The 17,562-nt window shown below is 53.3% G+C and overlaps 5 protein-coding genes and 1 non-coding gene across 6 annotated transcripts; 3 read left to right on the top strand and 3 right to left on the bottom strand.

The window, feature by feature from the left end:
* Positions 1-12: 12 nt before the first annotated feature.
* Positions 13-1,367, top strand: VDAG_05713 (uncharacterized protein; the record flags this gene model as incomplete). Its single annotated transcript, XM_009655110.1, has 5 exons — positions 13-162; positions 228-597; positions 648-765; positions 826-890; positions 940-1,367. 5 exons carry the CDS (start codon positions 13-15, stop codon positions 1,365-1,367), a joined length of 1,131 nt encoding a protein of 376 aa, XP_009653405.1.
* A 1,180-nt stretch (positions 1,368-2,547) lies between these two features.
* VDAG_05712 (high-affinity methionine permease) lies at positions 2,548-4,335 on the bottom strand (the record flags this gene model as incomplete). The annotated part of the gene is made up of 4 exons (XM_009655109.1): positions 2,548-2,992; positions 3,048-3,217; positions 3,304-4,163; positions 4,224-4,335. The coding sequence occupies 4 exons, from the start codon at positions 4,333-4,335 to the stop codon at positions 2,548-2,550; spliced, it is 1,587 nt and encodes a 528-aa protein (XP_009653404.1).
* Positions 4,336-7,409: 3,074 nt separating this feature from the next.
* On the top strand, positions 7,410-7,525 carry VDAG_20024. The gene has a single exon (XR_692070.1). It is a non-coding gene; the product is annotated as a 5S ribosomal RNA (ribosomal RNA).
* A 638-nt stretch (positions 7,526-8,163) lies between these two features.
* On the bottom strand, positions 8,164-9,662 carry VDAG_05711 (uncharacterized protein; the record flags this gene model as incomplete). The annotated part of the gene is made up of 6 exons (XM_009655108.1): positions 8,164-8,533; positions 8,604-9,076; positions 9,148-9,221; positions 9,288-9,321; positions 9,378-9,397; positions 9,458-9,662. The coding sequence occupies 6 exons, from the start codon at positions 9,660-9,662 to the stop codon at positions 8,164-8,166; spliced, it is 1,176 nt and encodes a 391-aa protein (XP_009653403.1).
* Positions 9,663-12,415: 2,753 nt separating this feature from the next.
* VDAG_05710 (uncharacterized protein) lies at positions 12,416-14,150 on the top strand (the record flags this gene model as incomplete). Its single annotated transcript, XM_009655107.1, has 4 exons — positions 12,416-12,502; positions 12,579-12,843; positions 12,906-14,046; positions 14,135-14,150. The coding sequence occupies 4 exons, from the start codon at positions 12,416-12,418 to the stop codon at positions 14,148-14,150; spliced, it is 1,509 nt and encodes a 502-aa protein (XP_009653402.1).
* Positions 14,151-15,198: 1,048 nt separating this feature from the next.
* On the bottom strand, positions 15,199-16,495 carry VDAG_05709 (oryzin; the record flags this gene model as incomplete). The annotated part of the gene is made up of 2 exons (XM_009655106.1): positions 15,199-16,107; positions 16,193-16,495. 2 exons carry the CDS (start codon positions 16,493-16,495, stop codon positions 15,199-15,201), a joined length of 1,212 nt encoding a protein of 403 aa, XP_009653401.1.
* Between the last annotated feature and the right edge of the window lie 1,067 nt (positions 16,496-17,562).

Raw genomic sequence — 17,562 nt, 5'->3', positions numbered from 1 at the left:
ACTTTCACAAACATGGCGGGTAGTGAGAAAGGACAGACCGCCGTGGCCGTCATGTGGACCCTGACAGCCATTACACTTGTCTTCTTGTGCCTCCGTCTCGTGACGAGGTACTTCATCATTGACCAGCTCGGCTTCGACGACTATACTTATGTTTTAGCGGCGGTAAGCCCGGCTCTGGAGACCCACGAAGCTATGAGCTGCTGCTGACATTTGAAATTGGTTCTCAGATCTTACTGGTTCTGTACACAACCTTTACTCATGTGGCAGAAGGATACGGATTTGGTCGTTCGATTTACGGCCTCGAAATCAAAGACGCGACAGCTGCGATCAAGTGGGAAATGGTCGGGCAGTCATTTTCGATCATTGGCATGGCCGTGTCCAAGATATCGCTCGGGTTATTCCTCCTTCGACTGACAGTGGTTCATTGGCATCGGGTGGCGATTTGGACCGTCATGGGTGTCCTTCTCGCCGACTCGATCGCAACAGTCATCTCGTTTTGGTTGCAGTGCAGTCCGCCGAGGGCAATATTCGACCTGGAGCTACGCCCAACGGCCAAGTGCGACTGGGACATCACTCCCGTGGCCGTCACTCTAGGTGGTAAGTTATCTGATCTCGGCAACAGCGAGTTGCAAGTCTAACGCTTTCAGTCTGTTGCGTCATCTCCGACTTCTTCTTTGCGGCTTTCCCAACGTTGATCGTATGGGATTTGAAGATGAAGAGGAAGGAGAAGGTATTCATTGCTGTCAGTATGGGTCTTGGTGTCATGTAAGTCCCCTACTAGTACAATCGCTGTTGTGCCAGCCTCGCTAATTGATGCCCCCTCAGTGCTGGTGCTGCAGGTATCGTCAGAACGTATGAGGTGGCAACTGGGTTTACGGAAAACTACACCGGTAGGAGCCACTTCCTCGCGATTTAGGAATTATACTGATGACCCAATAGAGGACACAGTCCCCCTCATCGTATGGTCGTGCGCCGAGCAATCCGTCACCATGATCTGCATCGGCATTCCGCTCTTGCGACCCCTTTACCGACACGTATTCAAGCGTGACAATCTGTCTTCGTCGTCAAACGCACAATATCACAAGTACGGCGAGGGAACGGACAAGAAGAGCTACAAGATGAGTAGGATCTCGAAGAAACAAAGGGCGGAGGGCAGCACGGACAGCAAAGAGGCAAGCAATGCCAGCTTGGGTTTTGGCAGCCAGACTGTGACAGACATTGGGGCGTTGACCAACAATAGCAGCAACGAACACATACTCGGCACTGAGGCCATACGGAACTCGAGCGACGCTGGACCGTCGGGCAATCGGCTCAACGGGGGGATACGGGTCAAAGAGGATGTCCAGGTCGAGTGGAGCAATCGGTGACGGAGATGTGACGAAGAGGACATGGTGTGTATCCGGCCGCTAATCGGGCGCAGATGATTCTTTGGCACAGCATGGATGCTACAACATCGATGACATGGATGTTACGCAACTTCCAGTTCATTGGAAGAGCATTCGAGCCATTGAAGGGCATGTTGTCCAAGCTGTCATGTTATATCTTGTAATTCTTCATAGAACAAGGATCGCAGAGAGGGAAGAGACTTGGAAACCCAAAGAGAAAACAACAGAGTGCCCAGTCGCGAAGGATGCCGTGCCGCATTTAGGCAGATTGCCAGCACCATGCAAGCCAAGCACCCCTTGTGCACATTGTTTCGCACCCTTGGAAATATGCAACCTGGCGTATACGTAGGATTGAATAGGCATCCTTTGAGCACTGTTCTAACAACAATACGTTTCCGATCAGAGACAGATCCTCCGATTAGCACCGCGTTTTCACAGCTATTGTTGTGGCGCACAGCCCATGTTGTCGACGACGGCCCTAATCACGGATAGAGCGGGTGGCGTGACCCAGGGACCGCGGAAGCATGCCGGCAACCGTTCGATGATAGATCAGCCCGCAAGATCCTTAGTTGGACCCGCCCCACGATGGCGCATACCGACCCCTGTCCTATGATTCAGCTTCGCGATGCTCCCACATCTGACCGAGAACCACACCTTGGCAAGGCTCTGGATGCAGTCGAGTCAACCTCGGATTTGTTTTCTTCCACCGCTCTCTTTGCTCCGCAGGTCAGGTTGTCACAAGCTTCTTGACAACTACTGACTTGGCGAGTGAGATCGATTCAAAGGAGATAGGTGCCAAAGGATCGTCCGTCCGACAGAGGAAAGTGCATACATGCGAGTCATGATACAGCTCAGGCAAAGACCTCGTATCACACGGTGCAGCTTTCGAAGGTATCAAGCCATTTGACAATTACATTCACAGGACGGGAGACAAAAGATTGGCAGTACCCCAAATGGTATCACGTCTATTGAGTATTGCGCAAACGCCCCCTGTAAGGGGATATTAAGTCTAGTCGCTGGCATGGTCTAGCAAAAATAGCTGGACCGGTGGAGAGCGTATGTAATGTGGTATCCAAGGCGATGCATCCCTGACACGCCGCGAACGAGGCGTGCCCAAATCTCTCGATCCTCGACTCAAAATGCAAATGTCAAAATCAATCTCCTACAAGGCCCTGTTGTGGGCGACGCCAGACTGAGCAGCCTCCTGCTCGAGCGCGGCGGTGGTGCCGATGGGGCGCTTGAAGAAGACGTTGCGCTCCCAGCCATCGATGTCGTCGACGACGGTCTCGCGAACAAGCTCGTACTTGCCGATGCGGGGCAGGATCTTGGCCCAGACGGCCCAGTAGATGCCACCAGCGAAGAGGACGGCGAAACCAGTAACGCAGTGGATCCAGTAGGGAAGGTTCTTGTACTGGTTCTGGTCGGGGGTAGGGGGAGGGACGAAGGGAGCAACGACGAGGTAGATGTTGCTGAGCAGGAAGAAGATGACGACGGGGAGCGAAGCGCTGAAGGGAGGGTTCCAGTTCCAAGCGGAGCGGTTGAGGTAAAGGTGAACGAGACCGCCGGCGACGAAGACGTTGATGATGGCAAGAGGGTACGAGATGAGGCTATTCGTGGTTAGCGAGCGTTGAGAAACAGGTGAAAAGACCAGGAGTGACATACTTGAGGAGGAAGTTGTAAGCATCGCCAGGAGGGGGAGCCAGCATGACGATGATGCAGATGAGCCAGTGCTCGAACAAACCAGCGAGAGGTGCGTTGAAGGGCTTGTTGCTGGCCCAGAAGCGAGAGAAGGGCAGGATGCCCTCACGGCCGAGCTCCTGGACAAGACGACCCTGGGAGAAGATGACGGAGAGGACGTTGCCAAGAGGCGGAAAGGGCAACGAAGACGGAGAGGGCGCGCTCGGCGGTGCACAAAAACGTTGCGGAACAGGGAAGCGGCGACGAGGCGGCCAGAGGTCAGGATCTCCTCCTTGGGAACGGCAGCGAAGTAGGCAATGTTGATGAACATGTAAAGAACCGAGATGGCACCGATGGCGATGGGAGCAGCAAACTTCAGGGTGCGGACCGGGTTCTTCGTCTCGCTGAGGGCGTAGTTGGCGTTGCTGTAACCGACGTAGGACCAGATGACGTTGTAGATGGAGGTGACGACACCGTAGGCACTGCCGGTGGTGCCCTCAAAGGCATTGTCGAAGTTGTTGAAGTCATTGTCGATCTTGAGGTGACCGCCGAGGGCAATGAAGCCAGCGATGATCATGAGGAAGACAATGGTGAGCTTGATCCAGCCGAGAAGGTTCTGCAGGCGCAGACCCCACTTGAGGGCGGTACCGTGGATGATGAAGGCCGTGGTGATGCAAGCGAGACCGACACCACGCTGGTTGAAGCGGGTGATCTCAACGTTGGCGGCGTGCAGGATGTACTCGCCAAAGACGACCGAGTTACCGGCGGCCCAACCGAGGAGGACGACGTAGCCGGCGTAGAGACCGGTGGTCAGGAACTTGGGCTTGCGGTAGACGTACTCGAGGTAGTTCTTCTCACCACCGTTCTTGGGAATGGCGGTGCCGAACTCCATGTAGACGGCGGTACCAGCAAAGGCGATGATCATACCGGCGACCCACATGAAGAGGGCCAGACCGACGGAACCAGAGGAGCGCAGAATGCTGGAAGGCGTGGCGAAGATACCAGTACCAACGATGCGGTTGAAGATGAGGAAACTGGCGCTGATGATGCCAATCTGGCGCTTAGCCTCGCGCTTCTGCTCAATGCGGCCTACACAGTCATCTTGTCAGCACGGAAGGCACAAGCAATCCAAGCATGTGGCGGCGCGCCGTATATACGTACCGACTTCGCTGTCATTGTCAGAGGCGGCCGGCAGGAAGCCGTCCTTATTGTCGGAGCCAGAGGCGGCGGCAGGGGCGTCGCCGAAGACGCGGGGCGCAAAGTTGTCAGCCATGGCGTGTGGATGTTGATGATCGTAGCCGGCCTTTGGGGTGTCTGTGATCAAGATCTGATCGGTGATCGGCGGGACTCGATGGCTGCGGGAGGCTCCAGGAACATGCAGGTCAGGCGAGCTAGAAAGAAAGGAAGGGTTCGAGAAGGGGTTTTATAAAGTGAGTCGCTCCCATGGGGCAGCACCCACGCGAAAGTCTGGGCCCCAGAAACGGTAGCATTGTAGTAGTACATGGGATGGCCCCATGGTTCGGACCGCCGTACGGCGCCAAGTGGACCGACCATCATGGACCGCGATGACGCCTTCGGCCTTGGAGGTTCACGACAGGCTGGGCTCTCGTTGATGACATGACGCGACGCGAGAAATAGGCAACTGGATTGCTGTTGGCGCAGTTGCGTGATCGTGAGGCCGACGGTATGCGTCTCGATGCGGGCGCCCCTTGCCCGCAGGATGGTGGTGTCGCTGTCCAGCTGTCCAGCTGTCCATCAGACCCAGCAGCTTCCCGTCTTGCAGGCACGGCGACATCCACCAGGATGGCCGTTCACTCGGGACAGGCCAGGTGCTGATGCACCGCACATGGGCTGAGTGGCAAGGGGGTGTGGAGGTGGTCGAGGTTTGTTGGTGAAGACGTTGGATTTGAGGTGGGTTTGGCAGGTGCCGTTACGAGGCTCTGGTTGGTGATGCCGCCGCGCTGACCGGTACGTACCGAGTGACTAAGCCAGGTGTGTGTCAGGATTTCCACTTCGGTGAGCTTAGACCCGATGACGCGATCTGCCGTGATCGCATCGCCAAGTATGCAGCCAATGAAAAGTGCCGGTCATGCAAAATTCGTCTTCTCTGCTTCTTAACCACATTCCTTTCCTGGGAGCCCCGAGATTCCGTCAGTCTTGGTGAGGATGCAAACATTGTCCCAAGCTCGCCAACAGGGTGCCTGCTCTTGTACGCGAGCTTGGCAAAAGTCTGCTTCGTCCCTCGATGCCCGCTACGCCCTGAAGCTGACCAGGAGGCTGCCTCGATAGTCTGACCCACTGGCTTCCCGTCCTACCTTTTCGAGCCTTACATGAGCCTTATTCAGGCCACCTGGGCCTCAGCCGGTCTGTTGTGTCATGGACGAGAAGGGTCCAGGGTTACAATGTGCATCCAACGCGGCCTGTCAGTCGTCGAAGCATATGATGGTACCCTGAAGCGCTCGCTACCATCGACCCAGGTCGGTAGGATGCATCCGACCGCCAGTGTTCCATATACGGCCTGTGGATATGTCATCCAATGGCAACGCCACCAATATCGGTTTAGATGTGACTGTTGCTGTGTTCTGCTTCGACCGGTACACATCATGTCGATCGAAAGCCAACCGCAGCCGCTCCAGACGCCCGCATTTTCACATGAACAACCTTCAGAACAGCGTTAGATAAACTACGCCACCTTGCCGTGCTAGCTGCAAGCCACGATTGCAACGTCCTCGACAAGCAGCGTCGATCCAGCCCAGCGACGTTGTTTCACCCCGACCCGTCACTTTTCAGGCCGCAAACAGCGGCACAAGCGACTTGAAGCTCCATGTGACCAGTGATGCTATCCAAGGCCTGGGCCAAGAGGGACATCACGCAATTTCAATCTGTTACTTGGCTGTTGTTTTCCAGCCGACAGACTTTGGCAAACACACATACGGCTTCACGCCACTTGACATGTAGTTCCGCGTTGAGCTCCTTTCTTGACCCAGTCGCTGTCGCCCACCCCTAGGGTTAGCTCTGGCTGCGCACGACGCCTTTGCCGATATTCCTTGGACTCAGACCACCCAGCAGTGGGAGTCAGTTGACTTGGTGTCGTTCAGAACAGCATTTCGTGACAGCTTATATCGACCAAATACATCCAGGACTGCGTGTCAATATCGAATGACGCGAGGTGTATCCTCTTGCCGTAGTCTCTCCTACCGGAGGTTGGTTGCAGAAATTTTCCAATCGTTCATCGCTCAGCAATAGCACTGGCTGTATTGCCATGTGTCCACGTCGGATGCCCACCTCGTACGACATTTTCGAGTCTGTCGGAGGAGCAGTGACCAACAACGCCAGGGCAACGAGCGTCAGTCTCTCAAAGATTCACTCGTATCGACATGCTACGCCGTTGATCTGACACTGTCTCAAGGCAACCAGGCGGTGCTGTCAGCGCAGACAAAGAAAGATAACACCGAGTTCTGATGCCTTGAGGCGTCTGTGGCCCCCTAAACCTCAAACGCACAGCTTCCTTCTAGCAAAAGTCCAAAAGAATAGGAGCAGAATTTCCCACTCGGTCAGCCATACCGCAGGCTTGCGCTTACAAGGGCCGTAAAGCTCCTCGACTGCTTTCGACACAGCTTCGTGGCCGTACGTCTTCACCATGCTTGAGCATCGCATTCCTTTTCTATTTCTCCATCTTCTAATCGTTCCATTGAAACAGACTGAAGCTAATGTTTCCCAGTGTCGAAGTGTTAAATTTAGGCAGCTCTCTATGAGGAAGACCAGGAAGCACGCGGTTGGTAGTAGGCAGAACACGTGCTGACTCTGACTCTCGACCCTTTGACCCACCCTACTTTCCAACACAAACGCCAGCAACCTCGAGCTAACAACGAATTTCAAGAAAAGCCCTCGACTGATCAAACAGGCCACAAAAGAACCTTCCTGACTCTAGCCAAGTCTTCCCTCCGACCGCCTTTGTGAAATAGGGGTAGCTGAACCATCGCCGAAACCTTACAACCCACAGGTCTCTGGCCGTCTCAACAATTCCAAAGGCTCGTTTCAACTTCATAGACGGAACCTCCGTGGAGTTGGATGCCAAACTCTTTCCAGCTCCCCAGCTTAGCGTACCGGCTGTACGAGTACATCATCCTACAACTTTGGCCATACCTGCCTCCTGGCATCAGGCTTATGCAACATATTTCATGGTTGCAGCTCATTCAGACTCTAGCGTCGAGCCCACACGCATGTCACTATCTCAAATGAATAGTCCCTGGAAAGTCTTCAGACATGACCCGCACCCTTTCTGAGCTTGGCTAATCACAAGGAGATGTCAACCTTGTATGACCACAATATCTCCTGCTAGCACATACGACCATACCTACTGGAGAATTCGGGATCCCGTCCGCTCTCCCCTAGACAAGCCAGTAAGGGTCGGACTAGTAGTTGGGTGGGTGACCACCAGCGAACCCCTGATGTTGTATGTTTTTGACATTTTGCTTGCCTTTTCGGAACCGGCCGCAATAGTGTGCTTTTGTCGGGTACAGCAATGATCTGAGGATCTGTTGGGGTGCAACGAAACTCGACAACGAGTCGTTTGACCATGCAAAACTTGCAGATCATTGATTACTGTGCCATTGGGTGCTAGGTGCTATCACACATCTGCCGACACCGCAGTGCAAACCAGTCCCAATGTTTCTTGTCGTCAGGCAATCTTGGAATAATTGTTCTTCGTAAAGGTAATTGCGAATAAGGTCCGTTCCCGAAGCTCTGATAGATTCCCGTATACCCATGTGTCTTTGATCTGGTCGTGCCACCACCCAATTCGCGCAATCTTGTCTATCTGGGCCGTGGAGGGCAACGAACCGGTTTGGCGTAATTTGTCTGCCGACAGCCTCATCAAGAAACGACCTTCAGCTTTCATTGTAAATGCTCCAATACGCATTACTTTCAATGACGGAAGATTGCGGGTTGACATGTTGTGGCGGGAGGACCTCCGCGCTCTAACCTTGACCCAAGCGCATGGCAACGGATCAACCTCGAACACGGGCTTGGACATGTACAATAATATGGGCTCGAATGAAAGGGAGCCGACTTCTCGCTCCATCTGATTTACTATCTACCATTAATCATACCGGACCGTAAACGTCTTGGTCTGCAAAATTGCCTTCTCGCTGTTATTGTCTGGCTGCACGTCGCCGCCGCCATCAACACTGATATGATGCACGTTGTTGGGGCTTTTGTTGTCTTCGTCCCTGTCCGTTGATCTGAACACTTGCATCTCGTTATCTTCGTACCGGTCATATTGGCTGCGCACCTTGCGCGAGAACGCATTGGGTGCAGTGTTCATTTCCTTGTTCGCATATCCCGAGGCATAATTCGGTCCTGACATGTTGGTCGACGAGGCTCCCATGAGTTTGGGGGTGAAGTGCTTGAAGAACTTGCGGAGGGTCGGCATCGATCCGCAGATGATGAAAAGGTTGGCTTCGATGAGACTTTTGGCGCACGTGTCAGTAAGAATGGTCCACCGCGATTGTGCGCAAGTAGTCCAGGGGTTTGACTTACGACCAGATGTTAGCACGAGCAGCGTCCCAGGTAAGGTCCTGGGTGGCCAGAACATCCAGAAGGAAAACTAGTCGAATGATTGATGTTCCCACCGTCATGGAGCCAATGGCGAAAATGACAATGGCGCCGATCTTGGGGAAGATTCCCATGCGGAGGCGGACGACCATCGGAATGGGCAGCACGAACAGCAGGATGTCGGTGACGATGTTGGAAACGGCTGTAGCAATGTAGAGGATGCCGACATTGATGCAGCTGCCCCCTACCATCAAGACATCATACGCCTTGGACACTGGCGTGCAGTGGACAAACAACATGACGGTAATGATAAGTGTGTACAGCGCCACAACGACGATGCTGGTCCAAACGGCAATGCGCCACCATCTTTGAGGCGAAAGGTGGAGATAGAAAGTTAGAAGCGATAGCTTCGTAAATCCGTTACAGAGCATAAAGACGCCAGCGGTCACGTATGTGATCTATTAAGTGAAATAGTTAGCTGTGTCTGTTGCTGTGTGGCATTGATGTGCTGTGGGTGGCCAGCACTTACCAGCGTTGACGTCTTGTATGTTTCCAGAGGAACCTCCCACATGTGACACCCGAGAGCTTTCATCGCTACGGTATCTATTGATGCCCGTCAGTTTTGCTGTGCTTGCGGACTGGTGAACGTTATGTTTTGCTTATACTTACGGACCATGCCGGCCTGTGTTGCTACTGACGATACCTGATGAATTGGTCAACTTCCAATAATCATACCCATCACAAAGGATGGAAACCGACCCAGGCAAGGAACATAAATGCTGATTGAAAAACACGTGTCAGCAAACCAAACGTTGCAACAGGACAACCATCAGATTTACCATCGTCAATTTGGAGGCCCTTTGCTAGGAACACCTTTGTATAGAACCTCTGCATCAGGGCAATGAAAGCCAGTGGCGCCAGTATGCCGAAGATCAAGTAGTGCTCCATCACATACTGCCGCTGCGGGTTGTCAAAGTCCACCACGTACCCCGGCGGTGCGGGCACCAGGACCTCGACGCCGTTGACGACCGGAATTCCGGACATGTTGATGGTCGATTTGAAGTTTGAACGAGTCAAGCAAGCCGTCGATCAGCAGCAGGACTGGAAAACGGAACCACATCCAGATGACTTGCAGAGGGGTGATGGTTCAAGCTGGTCTACTTACATACTCTCTTTCTTTGCATCAAAGTGCACATGACGGCAAGGGTCTCGTCTCCGGAAAGTACCCATCTTCTTAGCGGCAGACAGGGACCAAGGTTGTGGCTGCCGGCCTCTTGGCTCAAACTCCCGCGCTCTGGGGCGTTGAGATGGGACCGAGCCTAGTGACAGGCGATTGCCACCAGATACCAGAGCCAATTGGCGAATGGGTAGATGGTGGAGGCATCGCATGATTCCAAAAGGCTCTAGCCTTCAGGTGGGACGCTGTATCGGATCATCAGATGGAAATCGACAGGGGAATCGTGGACAAAGCCCAATGGTTTTGCTATGATGTTGCCCACACGACATGGTACAGCGCCCCAGAATCGGCACCAGATTTCACTGGAGCTGCTGGGTCAGACGTAGCTCTCGAAGAGGCCTAGAAAGATGTATCAGTCCCTGCAAGCTTGATCCATCTCTGCTGCAGGTTGAAAGGGGGCCGAATGGTTAGTAAAATGCAGCTTGCTCCTCTGGAACAGGGCCAGACGGCCAAGTGAATCCTTCGCTCGGAATGGAGTACCCCATGGAGCCCGAACTATTTATCCCTGGTGGTCCCTGTGAAGCTCATTGTCAACGCCGGGCTTTTATGAACGAGTGGCTAAGCGGCAGTCAGGCTTGACTTGGCATATCCGCGCCAACCGCTGAACACGAGACGAAATCTAGGTTGTGTCCAATATCGAGCTAGGGAATCATGTCTCGGGGTACAATAGAGGTTCTCTCCGCTCAACTGAGCTAGACTTGGTAGGTGGATGGACAAAATGTTTTCAGATAACCATGGTCCTCTCCAATGGAAATTGTTCATAAGTCCGACAAGCTTCCCATATGCATACTTATCGTGCGGTCAAGCACAAATCAGAAACCCAGAGGTCTCGAAAAGGCACTTGAACGAGAATCGGTGATGGGACTGTTGAGGCGTTGTACATGTAGGGACTTGCTGGGGACAGCCTGGTCGAAAGAAGGACGGTGTGTGAATGGCGACTTGGCACTCCCAAAGCGGGGAAACTGATGGGGGAGGTCGGTGGTAAGTTGGCCCGAGGTTGGCAGATGAAAGGGGATTTGATGCTGACTGCAGATATCCTGCGTACTGTAGACGTGGTGACAGGGGCGGCAGACAGGTTGCATTTCCAATCGCTCGGGAGCCCGGTAATCTGGTAGTCGGAGCACCAACTGCATCCAAGCAAGTCTTGTGGTGTCGGCCGTTAATAAATTTTCTTCTTCAGGCACGAGTCAATTCATCGCACGGATCTCGGGCGCCAGGATAATTGAACAAGGCGAACTGCTCCGTTTCTCCGTGATTATGGCTGTGCGTCAAACTACATGTACCGATCACGATTAATCCGCTCAGGTTAGTGCCCTAGTTTCCCGGGGCTCGAATCCGACCCCTGAGCACTGGAGACCTTCGAAGCCACTGGCATTCCCGTCCTGCGGCCCGCGACGATGGCCGCTTCTAGTAATAATCAGGCTCATCGCTAGTGGCGGGACTTCATGGTCGCTGCCCTTGACGTTACGTTACCCTGGCTGGAAAAGCGACAAAAGAAATATCACTCTCCTGGCAGCATAGTCTGCATAGTTCTCGTCTGCTCGTCACTTTATGCGTGCACCAACAACGGTCACTGATGATTGAGTCCGAAGCTCTATCGAACAGCTGGGACTCCTCGTTGTTCTTGGCCTAAGCTGCAGAACGAGACGAAGATTGGCCCCCGGTCGGGGGTGTTTATGGAACCCAAAACAAAACGGTTATCTTTCCTCTTCTTGGTAAGCCCGAGGACAGGGTACACCGCTGCTCGCGATGATCCTGTGATCCTTCGGCGAGGTTTCTCTGCCACAGAATCCCCGTTTAGCGGTAGCATTAATCCCTCCTCTGCACAATCAGTGTTTACTCTCAGTGAGCATGGCTATCCATTGTTTTGATTCCTCAAGCCGTGTTCAGAAACTGAGCATCAGCTTGACGCTACCCGACGTATGCTTATGTTCAAGCTTCTTTCCAGCCTGTGTTACGGTGGTAAAAGATGTAAATTTCGATCCGTGGCATCCCCGGAGATAGCGGAGCCCCTAGGATGCTGATCCCGGCTGCGCGGCAAAAGCCACAAGGCGGACAATATTCCACGTCCAAAACTTTGTCAGATCCCGTCTCAGTGCCCCGTGCCTCGGCCGGGCTTCCTGACTCGCGAGTCCGAAGACCCCTGTCGAGGGGCTTCATTGTCCAAAAAAGGGTTTTGGCGCATCAAATGGTCGATACTTTCTGCTCACGCCTCATACCAAGGCCGGGCTATCAAGAAGGGGTCCGGCTCCGGACCACGACTTCATGCAGGTCCGGATGAACTAAAGCACATCAGAGGGAGATTAGTGGATGCTCTACCGGACGCGTAATTACAGCTGCAAAAGATATAACGTCCTAGCCATGCATGTCATGTTGCTCGTAATTAATTTTTAAAAAGTCTTGCCCTTCTCCAAGACCGATTTGTCTCACCATCCCCTGTTTTCCACGTGACGGTTGTCTGCGTTCAAACGTGGAAGGATTGCCTTTGCCAGTTTCTCAACCCAGCCGCCACGCGACGACACGGAGCAATTCCACCTAGCCGACCACAGAGTAGTCTACCATGAAGATCTCTGCCACGGCCATCATCTCGGCGCTGGCTCTCGAGGGAGCTTCAGCCGCTGCTGTCAACGGCCCCCGATGCCACTGCGTATGACGGATCCAGAGTCCGGCTGGTCCACACCAGCAAAACTTTGTTGGCATCATTTTGCTGACCAGAGTACCAGTGCACCACTCTCTCCAAGACCGAAGGGCTTGAGGGTAAGGTATGGTCGCCGGATGAGCAGCGTTACGATGAGCGCCTGACTCAATACTACTCTGCGAACGCCGCCCAAGCTCCCTGGTGCATGGTCTTTCCGGAGTCTGCCGAGGATGTCTCCAAGATCGTCAAGGTTTTCAACGAGCATCAGTGCCCATTCGGCATGCGTTCCGGTGCTCACTCGGCCTTCAAGGGTGCCAATGGCATCAAGGATGGTGTCACGGTTGACTTTGGTATGTCTTCCTTCTGTTAAGACTTGGTTCTGGCCACCCCTCTGATCTCAGCTCTCGTGAAGGCAACCTGAGCTCTACGACCTACGACAAAGCCACCGAGATCGCCTCGGTGGGGCCTGGATCAGACTGGGGCAAGGTTTACAAGACTCTTGCGACAGAGAATGTTGTCGGCGTAGGCGGTCGCGCTGACGTTGTCGGTGTTGGCGGCTTTACTACTGGTGGTGGCTACTCGTTCCACACAGGTGTTCGAGGCTTCGCCTGTGACAACGTGGAGAACTTTGAGGTCGTCATTGGCGATGGCTCAATCGTCAATGCCAATGCCAAGGAGAACACCGATTTGTGGAAGGCTCTCAAGGGTGGCTCTGGCAACTTCGGCTTCGTCACAAGGCTAGACATCAAGGTCTGGCCCTCGGCCCAGATCTACGCCAGTCTCAACGGCTACGCCCAAGAGCACCGATTCGAGGCCATGAAGGCCTACTACAACTTTGTTCTTGTGCAGGACCTGGAGCCCGAGAGCCAGGTGATCTACGCTCAGACGTACGACAAGACTGGCTATGGTGTCGGTGGCATTCTCAGCAACATCAACGCCAATATCTCTTCGGCCTTTGATGAGTTCCTCGCCATTGAGGCTCTCTACGCCATCCCTGTCACTGGCTCTGCTCATGAGGTTGTGCCTGTTTTCACTGGCCCCACGCCTCTGGGTCTCTTCGCCAACTGGCAAACGGGCATGGTCGCTCACGACGAAAACATGATGAAGACCATGGACGAGATCTTCCACGCTCACATCGACAAGATGAAGGCTGCAGCCCCTGATGCTGACTTTGAGATGATCTTCCAATGGCAGCCTGTCACTCAGGGTATCGTTAACGTCATGGAGAAGCGTGGCGGCAACTCCCTCGGTCTCGAGCACGTTGTCAAGGACGGTCCTGTCATTATGTACAACATCGTTTTCACTGTCGACACTGCCGCCAACCAGGAGATTGTTCTTCCCATCGCCCTCGAGATGAACAAGGCTATTCAGGCTGCTGCCGACGGCCTCGGCCTCAACAAGCATTGGCAGTTCCTCAACTACGCCCACTCTAGCCAGGACCCTATTTCTCACTACGGCGCTGAGAACATTGCCCACATGAAGGCGGTGTCCTCCAAGTACGACCCCAACCAAGTCTTCCAGAAGTTGCGCCAGACTGGTTTCCACCTTCCAGCGTAAGTAACTGAGAGGAACGGTGATCCGACTCATCATAGTGTGTACATAACCATAATTTTCACATTGTAAATACATTGGCGAGTATAGAAATGTATTGCGATGAATAGATGCGGGGTTTTGTGGCTGAAATGCCCGAATGAAACACAGAATCCGATGTGAGCACTCACTCGACATACTTTCTGAGAAGACCAGTAAAGAAACAAAAGGGTTTTCATCCCCTGATAATCAATAATGCGAACTCTCTATTATCTTTCCTGCCACTGAGACTTCAAAGACCAATGATGCTGATGAACCATATGTCCAAACATGACATCAATTGGGTTCCAAAGACACTGCTGAAAATAACCCCCGATTCTTGATTTTAGGTTCGGAAGGGTACAGTTGCTATCCTTCCCTCGTCGCAAGAACTCCTTGACACGACATTAGTATCTGATTGCAGAGGCTTTCTTATGTTATTCAGGCCCAAGCAGCGATGCACTCTGCGGTCACCAGCAGTGTGAATCATGACTCGTAGTCACGACTCATTCTACATGTAGACGTTAAGAACCTTCAACTGGAACAACATGACGATCCATGACGGCGAGCGGGCGCCATTCGCCATTACCAGCGCTACACAAATGTCTACCAAGCCAATTGCAGCATATTCAACTTTGACGTCTCCGAGATCTCCTACAGGAACGTCCAGGGAATCCGATCTGCGAACGCTACCGACTTTCAGTGCATCAGATCCCATGGTGGTTGTGACCGGATTGTCTTCAAGAATGTCTAGTTGAGAAACATTGCCGTGGACCCTTCTGTAGCCGCCATTAGATACGGGTGCAGCAACGTGAATGAGCCTGACGGGCTCAAGGGTGGCTGAAGCGCGCCGGAGCACAGATCTTCATCACTCGCAGGCCTGAATATTTTTGGCTTACACCCGTGATCCTGCAGGCGGCTAAGATTTCTCGGTGAGGGTGATGACAATGTGAGCAAGTCCTTATCTCTGCATATCTTTCTGATTCTCTATCTGGAATGCAGCAAGTTGATGTCTGCCGGATTTACTCAGCTTGTTCAAGAAAGACAATCTATGATATAAAGCTCTGTTCTTCACAAATATCATGATGTAACACTCCAAGCTCGAGACATCGCTTTCTCACGACCTGTGGGGCTTTTCAAGCTCCGCTGCCGTTGTAGAGAAGGAAGTTGGGAACTCCTTGCGGGTCACTGATCACATCCTTTGTGGCCAGCTCAAGAAGCCTGGCCTTGATCTGCGCCGGCGTTCGAGGACCCTCCAAAGCCAGCAAATACGCAATGACACCAGCAACATATGGTGCGGCCTCGGAGGTTCCAGAGTGGCGAATGGTAGACGTAGGGGATTTGACGTCCGCAGTCAAAATATCCTCGCCAGGCGCGAAGATGTCAGCCGTTGGGCCCCAGTTCGACGCAGCCCAACGGTGGTAGTTGCTGTTGCTGGCGGCGACGGTGATGGCGTCCGGCAGGTTGGCCGGAGACCAGTCCGCCGAATCAGAGTTGAAGTTCCCCGCTGAGACGGCAACTGGGATGCCAGCGTCAATCGCAGCTTGCACAGCGCTGTTGATTGCGGGGGAGTTGAGTCCAACCATCGAGATGTTGATGACCGACTTTCCAACCCGTCCCTTGGATACAATGTCGTTGGCGGTCCAGGTAACGCCATCGATAAGCCAACTGAGTGACCCTTCAATTGAGCCTGACACCTTGACTCCGATGAGGGAGGTCCTTTTGGCGACACCATGTACCTTGCCGCCGATGACGGCGGCAATAGCAGTGCCATGAGCTTTGTCGGTAACAGCGTTCTCGGCGCCAGCGGCGATATAGCCGAGACTAGCACGGCCTTCGAAATCGACGTGATCGGTGTAGATGCCACTGTCAAGGAAGTACGAGAATGTTCCTTGGCCGGCACTCCGGTGGAAGACGTAGCTTGAGTTGGATGATGGTGGACTGGCGCGAGATATAGCTGACAGACCCCAGGGCGGGTTCTTCTGCTTCTCAAGCGGCGTTGAGGAGGTCAAGGCAAAGAAGCTGTCGGGCTCAACGGATGAAACCTGTTGTATGTGAGTTTCAACTCGTTGTGAGTTGCTCCTGCATCTCGATCATTTGAAAGGCTTGGCTACGGAGTTGGGTCCTTACGTTGACATTGGCCCTGATGGCTTCCAGGGTGTCATCATCAAAGGCCCCTGCATATCCTGCAAAGTCATTGAAACTAAAGGTAGTGCTTAAGCCTGGCGTTATATCTCCGCGGCGCCGCAGGTTTCGGGCATGGACGTCGGCTACCCATCGAGCATGAAGGTCGAGATCGACGGCTGCATTGGGTTTGAGGGTAACGACAAATCGGCCAGCAGCTGCAACAGCTTCCGTATCGAGAGGCGCACTTAACACGCCTGATGATGCCGAAGCAAGCAGGATTAGAAGTAACTTGGGTGAGGTAAACATTTTTATTGATTAGGTAGCACAATGAAAAGTCAGTGGCTGATTCTGCAGCTGATCAGGGGGCTTCTTATAATTTTTGCTGGGTCAGGACGACGTTTCCCTGTCTGGCAATGCTGAACCTGGGCAGGGTTTTGAACTGATGCTACTGAACCAGCGGATAAGACGTGCTACAAGACTTCCACATCAGGAAGCTCACAAGAAACTTACCAAGGGTTATTTCCATGACGGGAAAGTCTTGGCCGTTGGCACGTCGCGGCGTAGTCGTTTTTGAGTGCCGGCCGACAGGGATCGGCGTTTTGGGTGGGCCTCCCGACTCGGCAGATCGGTGGCCACGGAGCGTTGAAAGCGAAAGCGACGCGGGTCAGTCAGCCAGAATTAAGCCTGATCCTTCCGTTCACCGATTGAATGGTGGTCTTCTTGAGCGGTTCGCAAACTTGCCAAGATTGGTGCAACAACAAAGAGGCAGTTCGCTGGCGATAGCCTTTATGATCAGGCAGTTGCAGCAGAATAACCGCGGTGATTCTACCTTACCCCTGAAGTGCCTTGACCAGCAGCTTAACTGACTCGGGACTTGCGTATACGACCCATCCAGACTTCCGCGCGTGGGGTATCTGAGGCCCCTGGCCCCCTACCAGCACAGCTCGTCACACCTGTCTTTCTGGCGTATCGACAAGGCGAGCCCGATCACGCTACCCCACATTGGCAGGCATATGTTTCGTATTTCGTGCGTGCCTGTGGGATGTCCCATTGCGAATCTCAAGATACGTCCACTTGGCACTGAAGTTGGCCGACTTGTAACTTTTTGCTGCCATGCTCTGTGAATGGTGCACTCGCTCCTTTAAGAAACCCATGTCCCAGAGGGAGGTCGACCAATGGTTTTGTTCACAAAGTGGTGCAACCTAATGTAGAGATTCAGCGCACAGTGAAACTCTATATTCTCCCGAAGCATTCGCCTAGATCAATGCGGCTATGCATTCAAACAGACTTGTAGAAATGAGTCAACCCATAACATGACTAGACGAGCGCTAGAGTTCAATCTGGACTCAATTCAACCCCTGATAGGGAAGTAT

The sequence above is a fragment of the Verticillium dahliae genome, genomic scaffold (assembly GCF_000150675.1).
Source record: "Verticillium dahliae VdLs.17 supercont1.11 genomic scaffold, whole genome shotgun sequence".
Taxonomy (NCBI): domain Eukaryota; kingdom Fungi; phylum Ascomycota; class Sordariomycetes; order Glomerellales; family Plectosphaerellaceae; genus Verticillium; species Verticillium dahliae.
The sequence above is the reverse complement of the archived record's forward strand: the minus strand, read 5'-3'. Positions and strand labels throughout refer to the sequence as shown.